The following is a 24,495-nucleotide window of genomic DNA, read 5'->3' on the forward strand; positions in this document are numbered from 1 at the left end:
AGCACTGTTGTAAGAAAGATAGAGTGCTTTAGTAAGAAAGACGAACGGTTATATATAGCACTGTTGTAAGAAAGATAGAGTGTTTTAGTAAGAAAGACGAACAATAATTATATAATTATAGAATACTGTAGTAAGAAAAAGGAACAGTTATATAGAGTACTGTATTAAGGAAGACGAATAGTAATGTATACTACGTAAGTAAGAACGACAAACAGTTATGTATGGTACTGTTGTATGAAAGACAAACAGTAATATAAAGCACTGTTGTAAGAAAGAACAACATTAAATATAAAGTGCTGTAGTAAGAAAGACGAACCGTTATATAGAATGCTGTAGTAAGAAAGACGAACCGTTATATAGAATGCTGTAGTAAGAAAGACGAACAGTTATATAGAATGCTGTAGTAAGGAAGACGAACAGTTATATATATAGTGCTGTAGTAAGGAAGACGAACAGTTATATATAGTGCTGTAGTAAGGAAGACGAACAGTTATATATAGTGCTGTAGTAAGGAAGACGAACAGTTATATATAATACTGTAGTAAGGAAGACACAGTTATATAGAATGCTGTAGTAAGGAAGACGAACAGTTATATATAGTGCTGTAGTAAGGAAGACGAACAGTTATATAGAATGCTGTAGTAAGAAAGACGAACAGTTATATGAAATACTGTAGTAAGGAAGACGAACAATTACATATAGTTCTGTAGTAAGAAAGGCGAACCATGATATATAGTACTGTTGTAAAAAAGACGAACAGTGTATGGAGTATTTTAGTATGAAAGACGAAAAGTTATATAAAGTGCTCTAATAAGAAATTAAGAAAGACGGACATTTGTATAGAATTCTGCAGTAAGGAAAACAATCAGTTTAATATATTTATAAAGTCCGTTCCATGAGAAAAACTGTATTTATTTAGTGACAAAATAATCAAAATTGAGATAACAAAATATTAATGAAGTACATTCTTTTATCTTTCAAATATGAAAATTTGTAGAAATGATCTTCACCATTTTAAACGTTACAAGGATTTTAAATAAGTCACCGAGGGCATTTTGAGACGTGACGTTAAGAACGTCATGAAAGCAGTATGACGTCGCTGAATAATTAGGAACATTTTGAAATGATTTTACTGTAAAATAATGGGTCTTTATCTACACACCTCTATATTTTCATGATACATGAATGCTTTGGAATTTCTGTTGCCACGACAACGCATATGACATTTATTTGTAAAATATTCACGGTAGAATTTTATTTTCTTTTGATAACTGTATTACAATTTACAATATACTTGTTTCTAGTTCTGCATGAACATAAGAATACAAAGATTTTCCAGTATTTCAAACTACTTATTACACAATAATTAGATCACGTCACTTAAACAGGTTTTCTCATGGAACGGCCCTTATTATATATATAGTACTGTAATAAGAAAAGCCAACAGTCATTTAGTACAATTGTAAGAAAGACGAACATTTAAATATGGTAATGTTGTAAGAAAGACGAACAGTTATATAGAGTACTATAGCAAGAAAGGCGAACAGTTATATATAGTACTGTTCCAAGAAAGACGAACATTTATATATAGTCCTGTTGTATGAAAGACGAACAGTAATATTGAGTGCTATATAAGGAAGACAAACATTTGTATAGAATACTGTAGTAAGAAAGACGAACAGTTATGTATAGTTCTGTGAAAAGAAAGACGAACAGTTATATAAAAAGCTGTAGTAAGAATGATGAACAGTTTTACAGAATACAATAGTAGGACAAACGAAAACTTATGAAGCGCTGAAGTAAGAAAGACGAACAATGATATCGAGCGCTGCAGTTAGAAAGACGAACAATGATATAAAGCACAGCAGTTAGAAAGACGAACAATGATATAGAGCGCTGCAGTTAGAAGATGAACAATGTTATAAAGCGCTACAGTTAGAAGACGAACAATGTTATAAAGCGCTGTAGTTAGAAAGACGAACATTGATATAGAGCGCTGCGGTTAGAAAGACGAACAATGATATAGAACGCTGCAGTAAGAAAGACGAACAATGATATAGAGCGCTGCAGTTAGACAGACAAACAGCTATATACTACAGTAAGAAAAACTCTATTAGCATCCTTTTTACATGACTGTTAAAAATAGGTTGAAACGGACCCTGCTTAAGTGTGAAGTAATGTCTCACATCTATAATTATCATGTATACATTAGAGGGCGACAGTATGAAAAAGTTTTTTCTTTTTCATTTGCGGATGGGGTCAACAGAATGTATGTTATGCACAATGGCAAGATAAATCAAAGCGCTGACAGCACAGAAAGGTTGAAACCCGCATTTGATTCCTTAACATAGTATAGTATAACACATGCATCCATGTTACATTATATACTTTAAATTCTGCTCTGACTAAAAGCATCAAGTGTCTTGAAACACACAGACGAGCTGGGTAAGGCAACCCTATATCGGCTTAATTAAAATTTACCATAATTATACCAATGAGAAATGTTGTGTCTGTTTCATTAAAACACAAATAATCACAAAGTGAATATAGATAGTAGAAATATTAGATATTCAAATTTAACAGTTAAAGGCACTGGCCTCCAGATCGTTCGACAACAAAAAAAGAGAAGATTTTTAGATATCTGGAAATAAATGCTATATTTCTTAAGAATGTTTTGAAACTTAATCACTGACAGACTATATATTACGGAAACACTTGAGAATTAGGTGTTTTAATACTTTTTACAATGAAAATCGAAAAGCGTTTACTCGGATTATAAATATCTTTATCATAGCTCTATTGGTAACGACTGCCGGAAAACTTCTTTATTGTCGCGGCGGCCCGGATTCGATTCCCGACGCGGTCATCTTTTTTTCTTGATTTAGCTTAGAAACAAAAACTCATATTCTCATGTTCATAATATGAAAAAACTTCAATATGAAAGAAAGATATTTTTAGCCAAAATCTGGAGGTCAGTGCCTTTAACGGTTTGAAAGATATAAACGTTACTTTACGCTAAAATCTATAGAATTTGCTATTTTTAAACTGCAAGTGTGTCATAGCCGTTACTCTTTCGATTTTAAAGTTATACACCATTAGAAAGCTTGCGATTTGAGCTTTACAAAGATGTATAATTTGATACATTTGCTTTTATCATGTGCATTGAAATGATTGTTAAACCTGACCAGGAACTTTTACATAGAAATTATGTAGAGAGATAAGCGGTCGGTATACTCGTAAATAAACAAATAAAAGTAGTGCGGAAATAAAACGGCGGATTAATCTGCTTCAGTGAAAACTGTCATTATTGAATTCTTGCAGTATCCAGAATACGGTTATAATAGGTTTCAACCGCTTCGCGGTTTCAACCTAAAAACCCATTGCGGATTTACAATAAGTACTAACTATTTTATGGTTTCCCTACATGGACCAGACACTTGACAGCCTCTTCTGACAATTTACCACAGCCCGGCATTGGGATAGGACGTGTGACTCCTCGATGCATTGTATTGTGCTCCTACCGCGAGACAAACTTAAATGAAGGACAACCAAAATATCCATTGCCTGCAATAAACAATACTTTGAAATAAATTATTACCCATTACCACAGTCGTTATTCAATCTGGTGTGAAGACTTTACTAGTTAACACTTATCATTAACCTAAAATTCTAGATTTTTTCAATGTACCATGTGTCCAAATAAAAAATATCATATGTGTGACTGATTGATAATTGAAAAGGCACGTAAATAAAATGAATTTATCTGCATCTTTACAAAAGTTTTGGAGATACACTGATAAAAAAGTAGACTAAAAGTTCAAATATCCTTAAATGTTTGTCTGAATAATGAGTACAGACAAGTATGAATGTTAAATATCAAAGCAAACACTTGAGAATTGTGTACAAGTTTGGAAAGGCTATAGGTTTGAAATAAGAATAATGCCCTACCTAGTTCTGAGATACATAAAGGGTCACTAGCAAAATAATAGCAGACTCATTTTACCTGAATCTGTTCAGAAAAGGTCTACAATCAAAATAATTGGAGACTCGGTTTTATTTATTCGAATTATGAATGGTGCACTAGAAAATAATTGCAAACTATATTGAATCTGTTCATAAGAGAAACAGTAATGAAATGTACAACACTCCTAAACATCTCATAGCACCGACAAAAATGGAAATTCGTTTTTCTCAAAAGTATACCGTGTATTAAGCCATTTCTGTCTATGATTATCAATTATAACAAAATAGTTTCATTAACAGAGTCATTGTTTTTATCTTAAAAACTTACTCAGTATTTGATTTGCAGCGTTTTAGACAGATGGAATGTTGGAACATTTTTTTAGACCAAGTCGGTATTAAAAGCTGAAAATTCCTCCAAAATGAATAGGATATTCAGGTACAAAAACAGATGTATTGTTTTGAAATAAATTATTATTCTAAATTAGTCAGCACGAATCTAAATTAGATTTAACCCATCTTTGTTTCCAAAGGATCTTTTCACAGATTTTATTTATATTATGGACCCTTTATATGTATGATTTCTATACATTTTAAACCACCTTTTAATTGCTTAAATGAATTTTGAGCAAACGTTTGGTTTGAATAATACATCTTTATTTGACTTTTTAAGTTTGAATTGAATCGCCTACTAACGACCTATCAGAAAAAGATGTTGAAATCCAGGTCAGTTATGCGATTTGCAATGCGAGTTCATCCAATCAAATTGATCAAATCATCAATTTTAAGTGTAGTTAGATAACATATCTGCATTTAAAATGATACATCGACTCCTCTCTTCAATTCATTTTACCATTGTTTTGTCGACAGAATTTGTAACTTAATAATAAGGAATATGGAGTATATGAAGTTTGCCACTCTGATACTGGTAATGATTTTTTTTAACTGTCAAAGCGTAACATTTTCTGACACAACTATATATTTTACATTGTTTCATTACGTAATAAATAATCAATACCCAATTTGATATCCTTTTAAAGAAGGGCCTGATGTATGGGCATTTTTTCTGTTCTGCAATATTCTGAAAACAATAATAGAAGCAACAAAATACGCATTCGATTTAAAATTTACGCAATGCATTCAAACTGTTTTGACAAAAATGTTTCTTAACCTAAGATACTTTTATTTCCTCATGAAATCGCATTGTTTGCTTCATATTTTTATCAGCTGATCAATAACCGTTTTATCAGTAATTTGGTTTGCTTCTCTATTTTTTGAGTACCCGCTCTTGACATTTTTGGAAATTTGGTTAATTTCAGATAGGATGCATCATCATCATAACACATGCGGGCTGTTGTCTGTCACAAAGTAAGTACTTCTAAATTAATCAATTTAGGTTTTTTTTTAAATGTTTATACACTTAAATACCTTCTCTCTTATTCTGTAGTAAAAAATTGACCAATACTCGCAGTAAGGGTCTGCATGGTGATCCTAAGTACTAGTATGTCACATATCGAACTTCTATAATAAAGTTAGGTGCGATACTTGTGTTTGATTTTCAAATCGGTATGGCCGCCAGTTTGCAAGAAAGGTTTACTAAACTGCCACAGATTTGTCAAACATGCAGGCGTTCTATATTTAAGAAGATGGGAATATAATGAATGTTCAGGTTATTAGAAATTAGGCACTGTATTTAGTTCAATACTGTCTTTATGAAGATATACTTCGAGTTAAGTTGCGCATAAAATATTACTGAAATTATAGCTGTCCAAAACTTTATCTCTGCTATACAACTTGTTATAAAAAGCTCCTATTGAAAATAGATAGGATTGTAAAACAGTATCGAACTTCGTTTCTATTACATAATTTACAGTTTAGAAACGCGCAGGTCAAATTATGTCAAACAAATGTCACGACTTATCACTGCAATAAACCCTCCATTAATCAACATATGGTCCAGAATCAGTACAAACAATATTTGGTCACAATGCTTTAATCGTAACTGAAGCTGCACTGGACCGTGTAGCTGGTTATATGAATCGTCTTACCTTACAAAGATTTTTTTCCATTCTTAAAAAATAGTTTTATATTTGACAAAAATAGATGTATATGGAACCAAGATAGAAAATCCGGAAAAAAGTGAATTATTTCAATATTATGATTTCGTATAATGCAGAATTTTTCATCATGTCATCGTATTTTGAGTTGATTTCTTTATATTTTATTTGGATTCTAATTTTCTAGTTTGGATTCAGGATTAGTTTCAGAACATTTAAGTGTAGTTTTCATATCGAAAACAACCGTTGGTGAGGTAAGGGTCCATGGTGGTGTATCTGGTACTGATTTTTTTCATATCTTAAAATTCAAAGTCAGTTTTAATGCGGAAACGAACGGTTTGAAATTCATTTTTTTCTCATAAACATAAGAATATTTGAGTTTAAAGATATTTTTATGCGCAGAGTAAGAAGTATTTGCAGCTTCATCTTAAGTATATTATAATGAAACTTTTTCTCGGCGTGTGTAAAGAGATTTTTCATTTGCGCCTGCATACAGTCTTTCAACTGTCGATGTGCTAAATTGCACCAGGAGCAATACGAAGACTTTGCTTATAAATGTTAAACTAACATTATATTTTTTCTTAACGAACCTGTAAACATATTAGAGATTGTTAAATGTAAAGATTGTTAAATGTAAAGGTCAAAGTAAAGGCTATATTTTATATTTCTGTTTTAGATATTTTAATTATTAAAATTAAATAGATGTTTTAAATACTGGTAGAAATTGCAGCTGAAGCTTACTCACAGGCAATCAATTCTTGAAGAGTATAAGCACAAATTATTAATATAATAAACATTTAATAAGAAATCTTTGATAACAAGAATGATGTCAAAATGTTTGAAAGGACAATACTATGAAGCTCAAAAATGGGGCATTGAGCACTGCAAATATATAAATCCAAAATGTATTACTGCTGAACAATACGGATAATATAGCGGGAAAAAAATTTGTTATTACATAGTTTAATTGAGTAAAATTACAACTTAAAAATCTCAACCGGTTTCACCATAAATATGGATCTTAAGGAGAATATTAATGACGTCGTCGTAAGACAACGACGTTATCAATAATAACGTCGCTTATGTAAATAGTAAATACTGTCAATTGTCGTTTGCATCATTGAAAAAAAAAAAGAAATAATGCTGTAGATCCTGCGAATATCAATATAAGTAGTAATTATAGTAATTATTATTTAACATTCAGAGACGGTTTAGATAGTTTGATGAAATATGTTTCGACTTATAAAATGGAAATATTTTTTGCACATCTATGGAACACTAAACTTTGATGCCATTTCAAGGAACTCTTTAATTTTCAAAACGTAACCGAACGTTATTGTTTTCTGACGTCTGAACAGCGAGTCGTCAGCAACATTCTACTGACCACTGTTAAACATCCCGTACCTCTAATTAAATATTGAGTCCTACATAGTATTGTCGACTTTAAACCTTATGCAGCGTAGCAATTGTCTCTTTCCTTGATTTTTTATTCAAATCACAAAATGTTATCTCATGTCTTCGTTCAACACTCATTGTCAAGCGATGTCCAACACAAATAGCTTGCCTATCATTTTATAATATCGCATTTATAATTTTACGTTATTGACGTAACATTTACATTTCCCATTAATACTCACCCGAATTAAGAAAAGGTAGCTTGAAATATAGGAAAAGCAATGTTTTAGCGTTTGCAATATTGAAAAAAGAGACAAATTGGATCGGGTGACGTAATATGACGTTGCTATGGGGACTAGCATGTACTTATTATTTCTCCAAAGAAAATATGATTTTAACATATCAACTAAGTATACCCTAATCTATATCATATAACAGTTTTATTGATTGATTTTTGATGATATACGAAGAAATGAGAGCACTATTGCGGGTATTGAATACCCTCATATATTACACAGTTTCACTGGAGTTAGACGCAAATGTCGTAGGGCAAATTATCTCACGCTAATTTGTATTATTAACTTATGAATTTGAATAAAGTATACGATAAAACATAATAATTTAATCAGACGTGTTGTTTTTATTCCATTACTACCCATGTTATTTAATTACATTACTGGTCCAAGGGAATTAATCAAATACAGTCCACCCCATAACCGCCGACAACCCATGTATTCGTATCCAATATAATCTATATGTCCCGTTATAGTACACTAAATTATAAATATCTTACTAACCTGTGACCCGTAGCGTTTTTGATGAATGCAACGCTTCATTGCATTCGCCTTTGCTATATTGTAACCGCTACGTTGTTTACATATACATAATACTTATATAGTAAATAAACATATATATCTTGGATATTGTTTTACAGGTTAGTTAGATATTTTACTCATTCATTATACTCTAAATATGTACTGTAATATATTTTCATAGTTTATCAGTAATTACTTCATCAAAAGGAATAATTGTTTCATTCTCACATACATGTACTTCCATCGTGATTATTTACATTGCATTCGCCTTCGCTATATTGCAACCGCTACGTTGTTTACATATACATAATACTTATATAGTAATTAAACATATATATCTTGGATATTGTTTTACAGTTGTAGTGTCACGCCAGTCCAAAAGGACCCACTTCCACATATACAATCAACTATAAATTCGTTGCCACGTTTTAAGGCTGAGGCCATAGCCACCAATGAGGGTGTAATGGGCAGTTAATAGCTCTACCGGCTGGAAGCAGGCCGTGACACAAACTGTAGATGTTGCGTAAAAATGGTCTGATGTAATTGCATTATTTCAAAAAAGGCCATAACTCTAGAAATAAAGTCGGACATGAACGTCTCGAAAATATGCGCATTTCTTCTTCATGTTAATGACAAAAACCAAGTTTAACTGTAATTCAATGGAAAATGTCTAGGGCATTGCGTAAAAATGTTCTGATGTAATAATAATATGAGAGTCAAAAAAGGGTCATAATTCGGAGAGTAATTTTGAATATGCGAGTCCCAATAATATGAACATACCGTCTTTATGATATTAAATAATGCAAAGTTTCATTGCAATTTGATGAAAACTGTTGAAGAAGTTGAGTACATTACAGGGTGTGACGGACGCAGGGACAGTTCAACTGCTATATGTCACCAGGTTCTTCCAAACCGTGATCATAACAAGTTATACTTACTACAATTGTAGCAGGAAACACACGTTTTTGATCTTCACAAACCTATTTCTTTTATTTGTTTTCCATTACAGGTCATTATGGCACTGAATTTGTCTTTGGAATTCCCCATAATCACCACAATGAGAATCAGTGTAAAGAAATATATGTAAGCATAGCTGCATTTACAACGGGGACTTACAACTTTACCGTGCCGTATTTAAATATTTCGAAAACTGGTACAATTCAATCGAATCTAACAGAAATAAAACTGAACTGTAGTATCGCAAAATTTGGGACGTTCACAGATCGTCGCGGATTATACTTGAAAACTAGCACCGAGGTAGCTGTTTACGCCACTAATTATGAAAGTGATACTGCAGAGTCATTTCTAGTTATACCTGTCCCGGAGACTGGAAAACAGTACAGCACAGCCGCGTATCAGCCAGTTGATTCATCTGAGAATAGATTTGTTTTGGTTGCAGCTTCAAGTCCCGAGACACATGGGTGTATATATAACGATACAAGTGGAAGGTTTGTTACAAATTTCTCGTTAAATCCACTGGAGGTGTATCAACTTTCTACTTCAGACACTTTGCATGGTATAAGAGTAATTGCAGACAAACAAGTTGCTGTTATAACAGGAACAACATGTGCAACGATTCCTCATAGTATTTCGGCGTGTGACATTATAACTGAACAGATGATTCCTACTAAGTCATGGGATAAGATCTATATAGCACCCCCAACGCCACCAAAGGAAGCATATGAACTCAGAGTCACAAAGACCAATAGCTCAGTATCCGGACAAATCTGCTTTCATAATCAAACAAGTTACTATTGTGGTAACGACTCAACAATTTCTATGAGGATGGGGAACAGACCCACTGTTATTGTATCAGATAATCCGATTTCAGTGGTTCAATTTGGTTTTGGCAATGGCTATCCGTTGTCAGGTGTTGGAGACCCGTTTATGACTGTCATCCCCGGGCTAGGAAACTTCTTGAATAATTATTCTTTTGCCATACCAAATATTTACAGGAACGCACAGAACCATTTATCTATTATTATACCGACAAAATACATACAAGGACTTGTTCTTGATGGACTAAATTTAACCATTGCTCATAACGATATGCTCAATGTCTCGGAACCATTGGATAATTATACTGTTGTGATATTGAACGTAAGCAGTGGATATCACCATCTATATCATACTAAAAACTATGTCAAGTTTGGGCTTCTTATTTATGGACTGGGAACGACATCAGACAAGTACGTAGGGTTTGGATATCCAGGAGGAATGAGACTGTCAGGGTCTGGTAAAGTATTTTCCTATTTTAAGAATTTTACTTGACTGCCAATAAGCATAACTTTTCTGCAAATTGCAAGGAATTCAGTACAAAGAAGTAGGTGATTATAATACACCTTTCTAACTAACACTAATGCTTAACACATGAAAATCAATATAACATAATAACTAAAAGAAAAAAGACTCGTACAACTATAAAAATAAAGGACATGTTAAAATCACATCTGGTAGTTTCTTAATAATGGTCAGACTTTCTATAATTGTTTTTAATGAATACTGAAACTACATGTTAGTTTCAGTTATCAACAATTATAATGATAGGTAACAATGCAAAAGTTTGAGGTACCAAGGGAGACGAATAACTTGAAAAATAGAAAAAGTATCACTTTTCTATCAAAGCATGAACAATAAATAAATGAAAAAAAGAATCTTTGTTCATTTTGCTGTCCAGTACCAAAACAATATTTGAGTATCATCGTCTTAAGGACTCATGTTTTCGTATCAGATGAATAACTTTGGTTTACACGCAAAATTGACGAAAAAAATAAAGACCTATTGTCTTCTTCAAATAGACAAGAAGTGTTGTCGTCAAAATCTTTCACATCCCTTTTACAAAAATAGTCATGCTTTTTCCAACTATATATTTGAAGGTTCAAAACAGATTATGGCCTAAGGACATTTTTCTATATATTGCAAATATCACTGCAATACACTATCAATTAAAAAAATCTTGTTTTTACTTTAACTTGTTATTTACCTCGTGACTCTAAAAAGGAAGAAGCAGCAACGAGCATCTTAGCCTCAGGATAAGACAGAAATATCTTATATGTAGCAGTGCTCTATGATTTATATAATGAAATTAAGCACATTGTCAATAAATCTTTCTGGGGTTTTCATCTGTCAGATCTAAAACAGCTGGCTGACTCAGTTCATCTAAGTAGAAAAAGTGGAAACTTTACAGGTAGCTCAATACTACAAAAGTACTACAGGCTCGTTTCATGGACGGTAGAGGCGATACATGCTACCATATGTACGTCTTCTAGCACCGGTTTGAACAGAACTTACTATTTGCTCATGTTACAAGTACCAAACACAATTTAGAGACATCCATAATTATGTAGCCATTACAAGCTATTCTAGATGTTACAAGATGCTGGCGCGCAAAGACACGCATTGGAAACCATCGGATGTGCTTTTAAACGTTTAGCGTCAATATCAAAGCAAAAGTTACAGATTTAATTTTGAATTTGTCCGTACCTTTTCATCTCCGATTTGCAACCAACAGAGAATTTATCTCTTAATATTTATCACACTGAATAAAAGTAGCTCTATCAGAGTAAACACTTAACTGTTTTATTCAAGTCTGTTCGTGTGTCTGGTATCAATTCACTTGAACACTGCAGGAGCTCAGCGTCTCAAATTATCAATTTTAAAGTACCTTAAGTCGTTTTTGAAGGTAGAATTTGCGATACAGATTTTGTAATGAATGGGCATGAATGTTATTTACCTCAAATTGTAAAGATGTAGCTGTTTGCTAACATGTCACTCCCTATTCTACTCAATATTTAAATAAACATACAAATCTAACAGTCTCTAAACTTTATCTCATAGTAACAGTAACTATGTATATCACAAGAGCACTCAATTAATGAATATGTTCAACTACAGGCAATCGTTTTCCATGAGATAATAAATGATAACGACCTTTCTCTTTCACAGATACATTTACCACACCAACCACGAACATTGCTGTAACATCACCACTTCCAGATGGAAACAAGACTAATACAGTGCTTAGCTCAACACAAGCAATTGGAAACAGTAACTTTAATTTCTACTATATTATGAAAATATTGTTTACAGCATTCAGTGACAAAAAGAAATAACTGACGATCACAAGTAAAATGAGCTTAAGGCATTATGCTTTTTGATAAATGGATATGTCGGGGCAGTAAATGATGCCTTTTGAGTGAGGGAAATGCTCTCAACATGTAGAAGTCAGTCTCTAAACATTATCTCGTAATAACTTTTACTATGTATATCACATACCCTTCAAGAGGACGACCGTCCTCTTTTACAGATACATCTACCGCAGTATCACCTAGCGCTTCTGCATCATCACTCCCAAATAGAAATGTGACTTATACTGGGCTAAATGCACTAAATGTAATAGTTAACAGTAAACGTAATTTATAACATAACATAACATAACATAACATAATATAACATAACTTTACTGGCATTAAATGACATAATACATTTATAGCCTGATACATGTGTATAATACAATAAACCGAAGAACAAAACTTCACATTGTAAAGAAACATGGTGAAACGAGCTATCTCATTGAAAATTGTAGTTTTGCTTAACAATGCTAGTGTATGGCAAACAATACTAATAAGCTATACGGTAAATAATGTTTATGACTGCACGTTAAACGATACTATAAATTGTATGGTAAACAAAAAAAAAAAAAAAAAAAAAAAAAAAATACTAGAGATTGCACTGTGACCAATTCTAGAGTTTGTACATTATAAATACGGTACATTGTTCACAGCATTGAGTGAAAAAGGAGTAATCTTCTGCCATAAGTAAAATAACTTTTCTTTCTATTATGCTTATACCGAGTAAGCATGTGACATCTTTTGACTAAGGGAAATGTCCTCAAAATGTAGAAGTCCCTAAATTTTATCTCGTAATAACATTTACTAGGCATATCACGAGTGCGTTCAAGATATGACGAAGATCAACTATAAGCAATCCTAAACCAGACATATTAAGTATTTATCAAGTTTTGTTCTGTTTCCATAAAATAATATATGATAACGACCTTTCTCTCTCAAAGACATTTCTACATCAACGAGAATTTCTGTAACATTACTGAATTATCAATTTACAAAAACATGTTCTGCATATTTAGCAAACATAGTCCTTTTTCGCTATTTTGTCAAAGTCAAGAGTCTTTACTCAAAAGGTACTTGACCGAAGAGGCTGTTTATCGATCTTGACCTAGATTTTAATGTGAACCATCTTCAGTCAGCATTAGCTCGGTTGAGATCAAAGACAAATTAAAACCTTCTCGTTATTACACGTTTGTCCTTGAAGGCTCATACCTCGCTTCTTATCGAACTTGACTTACATTTGGAAGTGAACCATTTTTGCATGAATGCATTTATTGCGAAGTTTCTAGTATTAATACTTTAGTAATTGAATGTGCACTTCTGTAGTGTTTCTTAAAATTCGACTAAAATGTTATAGAAATACATCATCAATAATTTATAAGAAAAAATACTCAAGCTATTAAAGTGAACCCGATTCCATCCTCTCCAAGCTCAATCGCCTGCTCGAACGCCCATAAACGATGAAAGCATAATACGACCGTGTTTTAAAAAGGACCTTAGGAAATCTGCTTGAGTTGTAATATATGCATTGTTATTTACAGGGTGAATCAAAAGTTATTGTCTATTGATAAAAATAAATTTCATTGCTAACTTGTCAGTATCACTTAGAACTCATCATACATTTCCATTGAAACTGGTTTTATGTATGTAATGGTTTTGAATAGTGCTTCAGCAAAGGTAAATCATTTGTCGTTTCAGAACATTCTGTTGTAACCCAGTCAACAACATCATATGGTCTATCGACAGCAAATACACCGGAATTATTTGGGAACTCAACATCCCTGCAAGACCCAAAGAACAAAACAGAAAAAAGTAAGTCCCTCAGTTATACAGTTAATTAAATCTAAAGGAGAATTTCAATGTATAAGTTTTAAATACTTGACCGTAATGAAGGAGTATATTTCACAACCCCTCATAGTTTTATCATGCTTTATGTTTATAAAATGTTACAGCCAATTTACAGCTATGTAGTTATACGCTCCAATAAAAAATGCCTTGAATATGATTACAATGGACAGCAATTGACACCTCTGCAGCAACACATTATTAAATCACAACTCTACATTCCACGGCTCTAAGCTGTTCATAAGTATGTTCAGTGCTATAGTTTATAACATCCCACATCAAGTTTATATATAACAAGTGTCTTTGACATTGGAAATGGTTACGCAAAAACTGGCAATGAATTTCCAACTGATACATTGTCTTACTGCGAATCTGTCTTTTTAAGAAGTATAAAACATGTAACTAATTGATTTAAAGGATGAACTACTTGTAGCCTTATACGATATTTTTCTGTGAATGATATTTTTCATTGGTAGATTTATTTGGATATAATTCCAAACTTCCGATTTTTCGTCTTTTCTGTAACCTTCCCCCCACCCCCCAAAAAAACCCGCACCCAAATGATCTATTTCCCTATTCCTTTTCATAATCATTAAATGTGTTATAAAAAAATCATATGTCGAAATGTAAACTTTTCAAATTCCTTTCAGGTTCTCTAGGAATCATTTTAGGAGCTGTGATTGGCGCTGTGTTCGCAATATTGTTGCTTGCCTGTCTCATTTTCTTTCTTGCCAAGAAGAGAGGGAAACTGGCTGTTCAACCAGAGAATACAGAAAATACAGAATCTTAGGCCGGAGAGGATAAACGTGAAGAAACGACAGAAAAATAATGATGAACTAAAGAGGGCGAATCAAAGAACTCGCGGGGGAAGGGGGAGGACTGAGTAGTGTGGGGCACAATCGTTGCGTTCCCGCTAGATTCAAACCACTTTTCAATATTGATAGCCTAATTTGGACATTAAGTCAAGTTAGTCACAATGTTCGATTCGTTTAGCTCACTAATCTTTAAATCGTTAGTATTTGTGATTGTTCAGTAGAGGAACTGTACCACATTATAAAATATCCATGCTCAAACCATGTCAAATATACATCAGACTGCAGCATCTGAGGTATATTTTCCAAACGTTTCCCACGGGCATTTCCTCGGATCCCATGCTCCTTAAACAAAAAAAACCTCTGGTCTCCCTCATGGATTATCATCTAGTGATTTGTATATAATTTTAAAAACTGTTTATGAATTAATGTTATGTTTTAGTGAATTTTTATTGTGTCAAACGCAAGCAGGTTAGCATATATACAACTTTCTTTAAAATACCATTGTATTATTTTATCGGTTTATAAAGATATATAAACATGCCAAATGAGTATTTTTAAATCTTCAAATAATTGTTATTGCTGAGAAAAAAGATTGAAAGGAAAACACAAGAACAGCTTCTATTACAAAGACTTTACATTGAATCAACTAGAATCTACTATTCAATACATTTATATTTAGATGAGGATTTGTCACAATATCACGACAAAGCATTCTTTGATGATATTCATGCGTTCACATTAGAATATATGCAAATTGTATGTAAATATTTCATTGCTATGTGATAACTGCAAATATACTTAAAACATTAGTATTGTTTTTATTGCTGTTTATCATAGAATATATACACATGTTCTTGTTATCTCAGACAAAAATAGAGTTGTTCGAACGACCTAAATAACATTTGAAGCTGATAATCGTACCCTGCCTTAAATTGTGTTACTTCAAACTAAATAAAGACAGAGCCCAAATAGTTCCACGCTACACATCATAACACATTTAAAATTGTATGCATTTATCATATATTATTTACCTTAGAATGTGTTTAAATCCGCATCAAAAAATGAACAAAACAACATCACACGTGTACCAATAGTTTCTTCAGATTAATCATATTGCAATTCATGTCTTGGGTGACATATTCGTTCTATATTAGACTGTATATTTGGGTTTCCTGTACTGCAATGTTACTATCAAATATAATTGATCCATTTCCTGGAGTTGCTCCTGTACTTTTTTGACCATTGTCAAACCTGTCGCCTACTAATTCTCATTTTGGTTTAGATATAAAGTAGGATATTTTCAGACAATTTGAGTTAACCAGATAAAGTATTTTTGCAGGTAAATACCTAAAATCTCAGTCAATATCTGATGAAAATGCTAACATTAATTAAACACAGATATGCCTCATTGCAAGTAAGACGATGGAACGGTAGTGAAAATGCATTATTAATATGGTTGTTACTGTTTATCATTTTGCATGTTAAAGTGATAGCTTATCAACATTGATAATACATTTATGATTAAAATAAGCAAATGCAAAAATAATGTTTTGTTAATATTTTATCTAGAGAGGAGTTATTTTTCGGAAACATCTGTCTACATCCGAGTATTTTATCGAAATGACTCAAAAGCATGGATACCCATGATTTTTATATTTTCGTTCAGTTGTACAGTAAAGAAAGGTTATGATGAAAACGTGCTACATTTATAGAATATTGCATGAGAAAATTTCTGGGAAATCCTAAATATATATATATACTTGACAATGAAAAGACTTGGCACAAGATGGAAGTCTATAAATCAAATAAATAAAATGACTTCACATGCCTTTCCAACAGTATTTAATTATAAAAATACAAACTAGTTTCGCCTATCGGCTCATCAGTGTACATACAATGTATAGGCGAAACTAGTTTGTATTTTTATAATTAAATACTGTTGGAAAGGCATGTGAAGTCATTTTATTTATTTGATATTATTAGGTTATTTAACATTGTTCTGTACAATACGGAGATATTTTGGACGAGTACCCAGCTGAGAAAACCATATTGGACGAGCCGCTAGGCGAGTTCAAATATATCTCGTATTGCAGACATGTTTTGGATGCTGACCGCCCGTCCGCTGCCATTCATAATCTTCTCCATTTTGTTTCTTAACCGTTAAATAAAAACTGCCGAGGTAGCTATTCAGACAGTCAGAGCTGATACCAATTTCTAGGTTTCGTCCGGAACGGCTTCTTTTAGCGACTTTTTAAATATTCCAACATCTGATGATCCTTTTTACTGTATTTTTAAGTTTTTGATTATTAACGAACGTTTTAATATCTAAATCAGATAGCATTGTTATCCCTTGAATCGTTTTTGTGTGTTGTAAACAAAAAAAAAGAAAATCAAATTAAATCCAGATTTCAAGACGCATAATTAAACTCTGTACATAGAGCGCCTACTTCATCCGATTTACATTCGGAACATTTTCACGCGTTTCTGGCTTTATCGTATGTTTAACATGGGACTGTTGAACCGTCCAAATACAGAAAATACAGGATTTTTTGTACGCGCGTGCGTCCAAATACAGAAAATACAGGATTTTTGTACGCACGTACATCCAAATACCGTAATATATTGTACGGTCACGTGTTGCAAATGAACGTTCGCGATTGGATAGATAAAATAGGTATAGAATAAGTATATATTTCATGTTAAGTTTTGAATTTATGTAATCATTTTCATCAATTATGTAATATTATAATGACTGTACAGAAGTAAAATTTAAGTTATCATGAACTTTTGTTTATTGTTTGCTTGAGCTTTTGTTTCTTTTATTTGAGTACCAATTTCAAGTTGTTCATTCGTTTATCCTGTCCGCGCATTAAAAATATCGGGCTTGGTGAAATACCAAATGAACGATAAAATTGACTGAGCAAATATTAAAGTAAATATATATTATGTAAAATTTTCTGTCCATAGAGACAACACCCTGCAAATACCATAAACATATATTTTGTTTTAACCATGCAAATTATCTTGTTGACATTTTGGAAAAATGAAATGATAGCTACTCGTATATCATGTAAAATTAGTTTTCAATCTAACATACTCGAGCAATTGCGATGTTATTTTTTAGCAGACATATAATATCACCAAAACACAGGAGTATTTGGTAAACGAACAACCTGTTTTCCTACGAACTACTTATCCAATGCATGTTATCAATTCTGCCCCTGTACGACCGGATACTTAGTATTCTGGAAAAGTTGCCCCCCCTTCTTTAAATTTAATGTCATTTGTAAACAAGTAAAAATAAACAATTTAACAAAACTACATTAGATGTGGTTTTGTGAAATTCCAGCACTGGAACATTATTGCAAATGCACCAAAACGAAGATATGTAACAGTTCTTTGACTTTTTAAAGGAAAGGTATGGCCCCTTTATGCAGCCCTTTTTCCGGCATTCAACGCATAACTCAGTAATTTGCTGATCGTTTTGTAGAGTATTATGCAGCTTTATATCCTGTCCGACTTTCACTTAAAATAACTCTTTCATTCTAAGATTTGGTGTTGTTTGATTGTTTTTACAATGACCTTACATTTAAAAAGTACTTGAGAAATGAAAAAGAACTGGAATGACAAAAAGTCTAAAAGTTTTTGTTTTAAATAAAAAGTGAAGTTATGAATTTTAGTGTTATTTGCTTGCAATGTGAAAGATTTATGTACATAACTTTACTTTTTCCATGAATACTTATAGCACCTTCAATGTATAGTTTTTCTATTTATTGGTATTAATTCACTAGCCATTAGCCTTTATTGCTTTGTGTGCGATAAAGTCACGACTAGCAAATAAGATTAAATGTACTTTTTTCATCAATGTATTTACTTAATAATGAATATGTAAACGGTAAAAAGCATTTTGAAATAGACAAATATCAATTTGTATAAAATAATGCTATTTTGCTGAAATATTTCCTTAGTTCTTAAGCTTGTGTTATTAATTCTATTTGTAAAATGTAAATAGAAAAAACATATGCGTTTAATTTAACGCAGATACATCGTCAGTTTATTTTATACATCTTATCGATTCAAGACTCAGAAAGTCAAACATTAGAAAAATATTTTCTTGTCTGTTACTTCAAAATGCTCTTGTTGTTGAGTTGACATAAACAAATGAATATTCACAACTCTAAATTAAATTGAAGAGAAAGTAGAAATTATAAGACCGAAGTAATCTAGTCATTTTTTTCACGTTTTAACATTTGTTTATTTCGGATATAACTTTGTGGCTTTGCTGCCAGCATGGATCCAGACCAGCCTGTGCATCCGCGCATTCTGGTCAGGATCCATGCTGTTCGCTTTCAAAGCCTATTGCAATTAGAGAAACCGTTAGCGAACAGCATGTATCCTGACCAGACTGCGCGGATGCGCAGGCTGGTCTGGATCCATGCTGGTAGCAAAGCCGCCATGTTGGTTTTCTCATTGCGCGGCTCATATGTGTATTTAAATTTCATTGTACATGTTTTAAGTCGCCACCGGTGACCCAGATTTACGATTACTCCAGACTGTTTGCGATTTTAGTTGGCGGAAATACTAGATACAAATGACACTAAAATTCATAGAGGTTTACTGGTTATTTAACGTGCTGCCAGGGGCAAAGCATCCATACATGGAACGCTTGTCGAAATGTCAGTAATTTTAGTTTTAGTAGCAGGGCTCGAACGCAAAACACCTGGTTCCTGAGTCCGACACGTTACCACTGACAACTGTATCCGCGCTAATGTCAAGTGAATGCAGTGTGTTTTTTTCTAGCCTTATCAGTGAAGCTGATTCATACGGGATCTGACAAGTGTTCTTTCCGAAAATTCTATGAGGGGTACCTGTGATCTTTCGCCGTGTTTAAAGAGGGAATGTCGCCACAAGATATTAGGTTTAGTTGTGTTATTAAGCCCACCAAAGTCAATCCGCTTAGATACTTAGAGAGAGAATAGATCTACGGATCGCGGAGTCATGACTTTGACTAGTCCGGGTGTGTCGTATTTCTCTGTAACGATTGATCAAAGACATTGCGTCTGAAGTCAGTCGTCCTCCACCTCTGATTCATGTGAAGGAAGTTTACTGTTACTTGCGACGAATCCAGGAACACTGGTAAGGGTAACTGCCCGCCGTTACATAATTGAAATACGGCGTTTTACCCAAAAACAAACAAACAAACAAACAAACACATTAAAACAGATCAGTTCATATACAACTCGAATAATTACGAATGTTGTTTTGAAATTTATATGGTCTGATTTTTTTCAACACTGATTTCAATGTTCTGCCTATTTGACACATCAAAAATGTTATCCATAAAACTGGGTCATTCAGGTGAGAATAGACATTATTGCTTTGCAATATGTGTATGTTCCACAGGGAACAATTAAAAAAATCATTGAAATACTAGATGCAATGTTGCTCAAGATTAAAGAGGAATGGGCATTTAAAATGGATTTAACCAAGATTTGCATTAAATAATACGTTACTGTTACACCATTTAATACATTTTTTCATGTAGTACCATCAACGGGATTTCAAATTTATTTTTAAACGAGAATATGTAGTAAATCTGTTGATACTATTGTCCGTATTGGATTTTTTAATACTCATGTAGTATATAAAGTGTCACATAGAAGAACAAAACAAAAAAACATTTAACATCAAGATCAAAATTACACTTTTTTATAATAAGGGTCAAAATGCTTTACTTATAATGTGACTGCTAAACGTTTAGTTATGAATATAAAATATATTATTTTTTCTTATTTTCTATTTTCGATAACTGGTAACTTACGTATTTGCCGGGTTTGAATAATTGTCTATTATAGTAGTGTATTATCGAATATATTGTTCTTTATTACCTCCCTTTATGACTCCTTTTGTATAAGTTAATGTATATTATTGACTGTAGTACTTTTATAACTAAGTTCTTTTGCATGTTCTCTATTTGGACAACTGCTTTATTTATATGTTTTACAAAAAATAAAGTCAAATCTTCATTCGTCCCATACACCATCAAACATATATATAATTTTATATACGAGTTATATAATTTGTATATGTACAAAGATTAAACATTTACAAATATCTTTAAATAGATATATCCAGGTAAATTTACTACATACAATCATTGATATTAGTAAAACATTCGTGTTCGAGAAAATAGTTCTTGCATACCAGACGGGGATTTCCGGTATTTCTACCGGTGCTGGAAAAATCCATCTTACACCCCGGGGTGTCAGATGACTCTCGTGCTTTAAATGACGTATTACGAACTACATATATGTAGAAGATTTATGTAGTTATTTATATTTTATTTCGGAAAACGGAATAAAAATCCAATACCTTGACAGTTCCTCTTTGTTCCTGATAGTATATTTCTCGATTCAAAACACGTTATTTTATCAAAAATTCATAATGTTACGCTAGAACTGATAAAACAAAACCGGAACTAAACATTGTTATTTGTCTTTGAAACGTCATGACATCTTTCCTGTTTACGGACGTTGATTTTCCGCGCTTTGTTTAAATACGCTGCTATAAGAAATAGTTCTAAAAAGAAAGCCGTTCGAATGATTTTATTTTTATTATTATATCTTGATATCGGTATGCAAGAAAAAGATTCTGTCACTGGTTATAGGTGCAGATGGGAATATCCGGCTCTCGGGTAACTGTTTAGGCGGAAACTCGGTAGGAACCTCGTTACCGCCTAAACAGTTACCCTCCAAGCCGGAAATTCCCATCTGCACCTATAACCAGTGAAAGAATCTTATAATCTGTATATGATTTCTTATTGTGTGTTTTTTTAATACAATACATGGCTGACCATGTATGATATTATTTTTTTCGAAATAAAGAAAATACATTAACAGATTTAAGATATATATTACTGCCACTGTCAGCCTTGTTAAGATAAGACCGATATCTTGACTACGACCATTAAAAATATACAAATAATAAAAATACAACAGACACAAAATACAATTAAACACAAGAATTAAATTACATGTGTATTATTCACAGACATGTATAACAGACATACACTTTGGTACCTAGGTAACCAAGACGTATTGTAGAAATTACGTTGTTTAGGTGCAATGTTAAAGAAAAAATACCAAAGTACAAAGCGATAACACACCAAACGCTATACACAACAAATTACAAGTCAGGAAAAAGATGCATAATTTCTTTGGATTTTTAAACATGTACATATACTATTTCATTACATATGTTTAGCTTCACTATTCGGAGAATAGGGGGGCTATTTTACTCGACCCGGCGTCAGCGTCGGCGTCGGCGTGAGCTTTCTTGGTTAAAGTTTTTCGGCAACCTTTGTTTTTCTGTCATATCTTTGTTACTATTGCTTATATCTTACTGTAACTTCACATAAACATTGTCCAGCATACAAACAAAGTAATGTGCAGGGGCTGGGCCCATTATACCAAAGGTCAAGTTCACCAAGGTGTTATTCTTAGGTTATATTTAAGGTTAAAGTTTTTCGGCAACCTTTGTTTTTCTGTAATATCTTTGTTACTATTGCTTATATCTTACTGCAGCTTTACATAAACATTGTTCAGCATACAAACAAAGTATGTGCAGGGGCTGGGCTCATAATACCCAAGGTCAAGGTCATCAATGTGTTATAATTAGGTTATTTTAAGGTTAAAGTTTTCCGGCAACCTTTGTTTTTCTGTCATATCTTTGCTACTATTGCTTATATCTTACTGTAAGTTCACATAAACATTGCCCAGCAAACAAACAAAGTATGTGCAGGGGCTGGGCCCATTATACCCAAAGTCAAGGTCACAAAGTTGTTATCCTTGGAATTATTTTCATGTTATTTTTTTTTTTGAAAGCTTTGTTTATAGACATATCTTTGGTTCTTTAAAAGATAATGACTTGAAATTAAAATATTTCTTTATAATGTGTGATACAATCCCCATAACTCTAATTGTAATTTTGACAGAATTATGCCCCTTTCACACTTACTTTTTTTTGGCAATCTTCATTTTCTTGATGTTACTTTAGTACAATATAAGATAAAGACTTGAAACTTGAAATGCACCTTTATCATCATTATATGCATGAGTGGTAACAATCCCCATAACTCTGATATGTATTTTTGACAAAATTATGCCCCTTTCATACTTAAAATGTTTTGACAATCTTCGTTTTCTGGACATACTTTTGATACAAATGTACTATATAAGGTTATCACTTGAAACTCAAAATATATTTTTACCATCATCATCAGCATGTGTGGTAACAATCCCAATAACTCTAGTTTATGTTTTTGACAGAATTATGCCCCTTGGTGTATCTTCCTTTTGAAATAGATGTCTCTTATTGAGACATATATTCATTTTACTGTCAAATCGCCGAATAGTGGAGCGCGCTGTCTTTCGGACACCTCTTTTCCTATTAATTGTGCATATTATTTCATGATGTCAGAATCTCAGAAACTCGGTGTAGACGAAGTAATTTCTGAGCTACCACTTTTAAAAGCACGGCTGACGAGCCAACCTCTGATGCACACCTGTATAGTCCATATGAGCGATTCAGACAGAAGACTGTTAGATGTTTTGAGTGCAAGATACAGAAGATGTTCCAATTCAAGATGTTTCCTTTGATCTTTAACATGTCAGATATAAAACACCTATACACGGCACACTTATCTCAATGTTTTGTTGGGGGAGAGGGTGCTCGAACCCAAAAGCCGTGTTTTCATAGTCAGACTGTGTTAGCACTGGTGCACTTGGACAGCTCTGGAAGGATGCACAGGACAAGGTTTTTATCTCTTCATCTTATCACCGCAGTGTTTTGCACACTTCACAACGTATTTGTAATTACACAGATGGTCCTGACTGGGATCTGCGGAAGAAAAATATTAAGTATTACTGCAGCGTTTTCTATGGAAAAACATTAATAAGTTATAAATTGCACATTTTGGCCGCATGCATTTACCAGTAATAGAATAATTTAAAAAGTATACTCTGTTTCAAATTTGATTATTCTTGTAGGATGTATTGATATACTTTACTCAGTTGTCATGGATGTCCAAATCTTTGTTCAGGAAAATTTACGCTTTTCACAATTTTGAACAAGACTAAATATAGATATTAATATGCAAATTAACGTAACATGAGTTAAGCCGATCTGAACTTTACAGCCCGCAGTTCTTATTGCAAATTTTCCGATTCGAAATGGAAACAGCAAACTGTTTTTCAGAATGTTTTCGAATTTCAAATAGATTTTTTTTTTATATTTGCGATACAAGCACTTTTGTTGTATATATCGAAGACCGATTAATTTTGTTTTCCAAAAGATGGTATGTTTTGAGCGTTTCCGGTTCTAAGATTTGAAATTTTAGTCATTTCAGGCGTTTGCTATTTTGCAAACTACAAAATACTTCGGATTTGTGATTCAACTTGCAAAACATTTAAGTTTATTTTGC

At 32.7% G+C, this 24,495-nt stretch overlaps 1 protein-coding gene across 1 annotated transcript; it reads left to right on the forward strand.

Annotated features, from left to right (window-relative positions):
* The first annotated feature begins 4,767 nt into the window (after positions 1-4,767).
* Positions 4,768-12,480, forward strand: LOC123540518 (uncharacterized). Its single transcript, XM_053527532.1, has 4 exons — positions 4,768-4,888; positions 5,280-5,328; positions 9,237-10,463; positions 12,173-12,480. Exons 1-4 carry the CDS (start codon positions 4,856-4,858, stop codon positions 12,337-12,339), a joined length of 1,476 nt encoding a protein of 491 aa, XP_053383507.1. The 5' UTR covers positions 4,768-4,855; the 3' UTR covers positions 12,340-12,480.
* Positions 12,481-24,495: the final 12,015 nt, after the last annotated feature.

The sequence above is a fragment of the Mercenaria mercenaria genome, chromosome 16 (genome assembly GCF_021730395.1).
Source record: "Mercenaria mercenaria strain notata chromosome 16, MADL_Memer_1, whole genome shotgun sequence".
Lineage (NCBI taxonomy): Eukaryota > Metazoa > Mollusca > Bivalvia > Venerida > Veneridae > Mercenaria > Mercenaria mercenaria.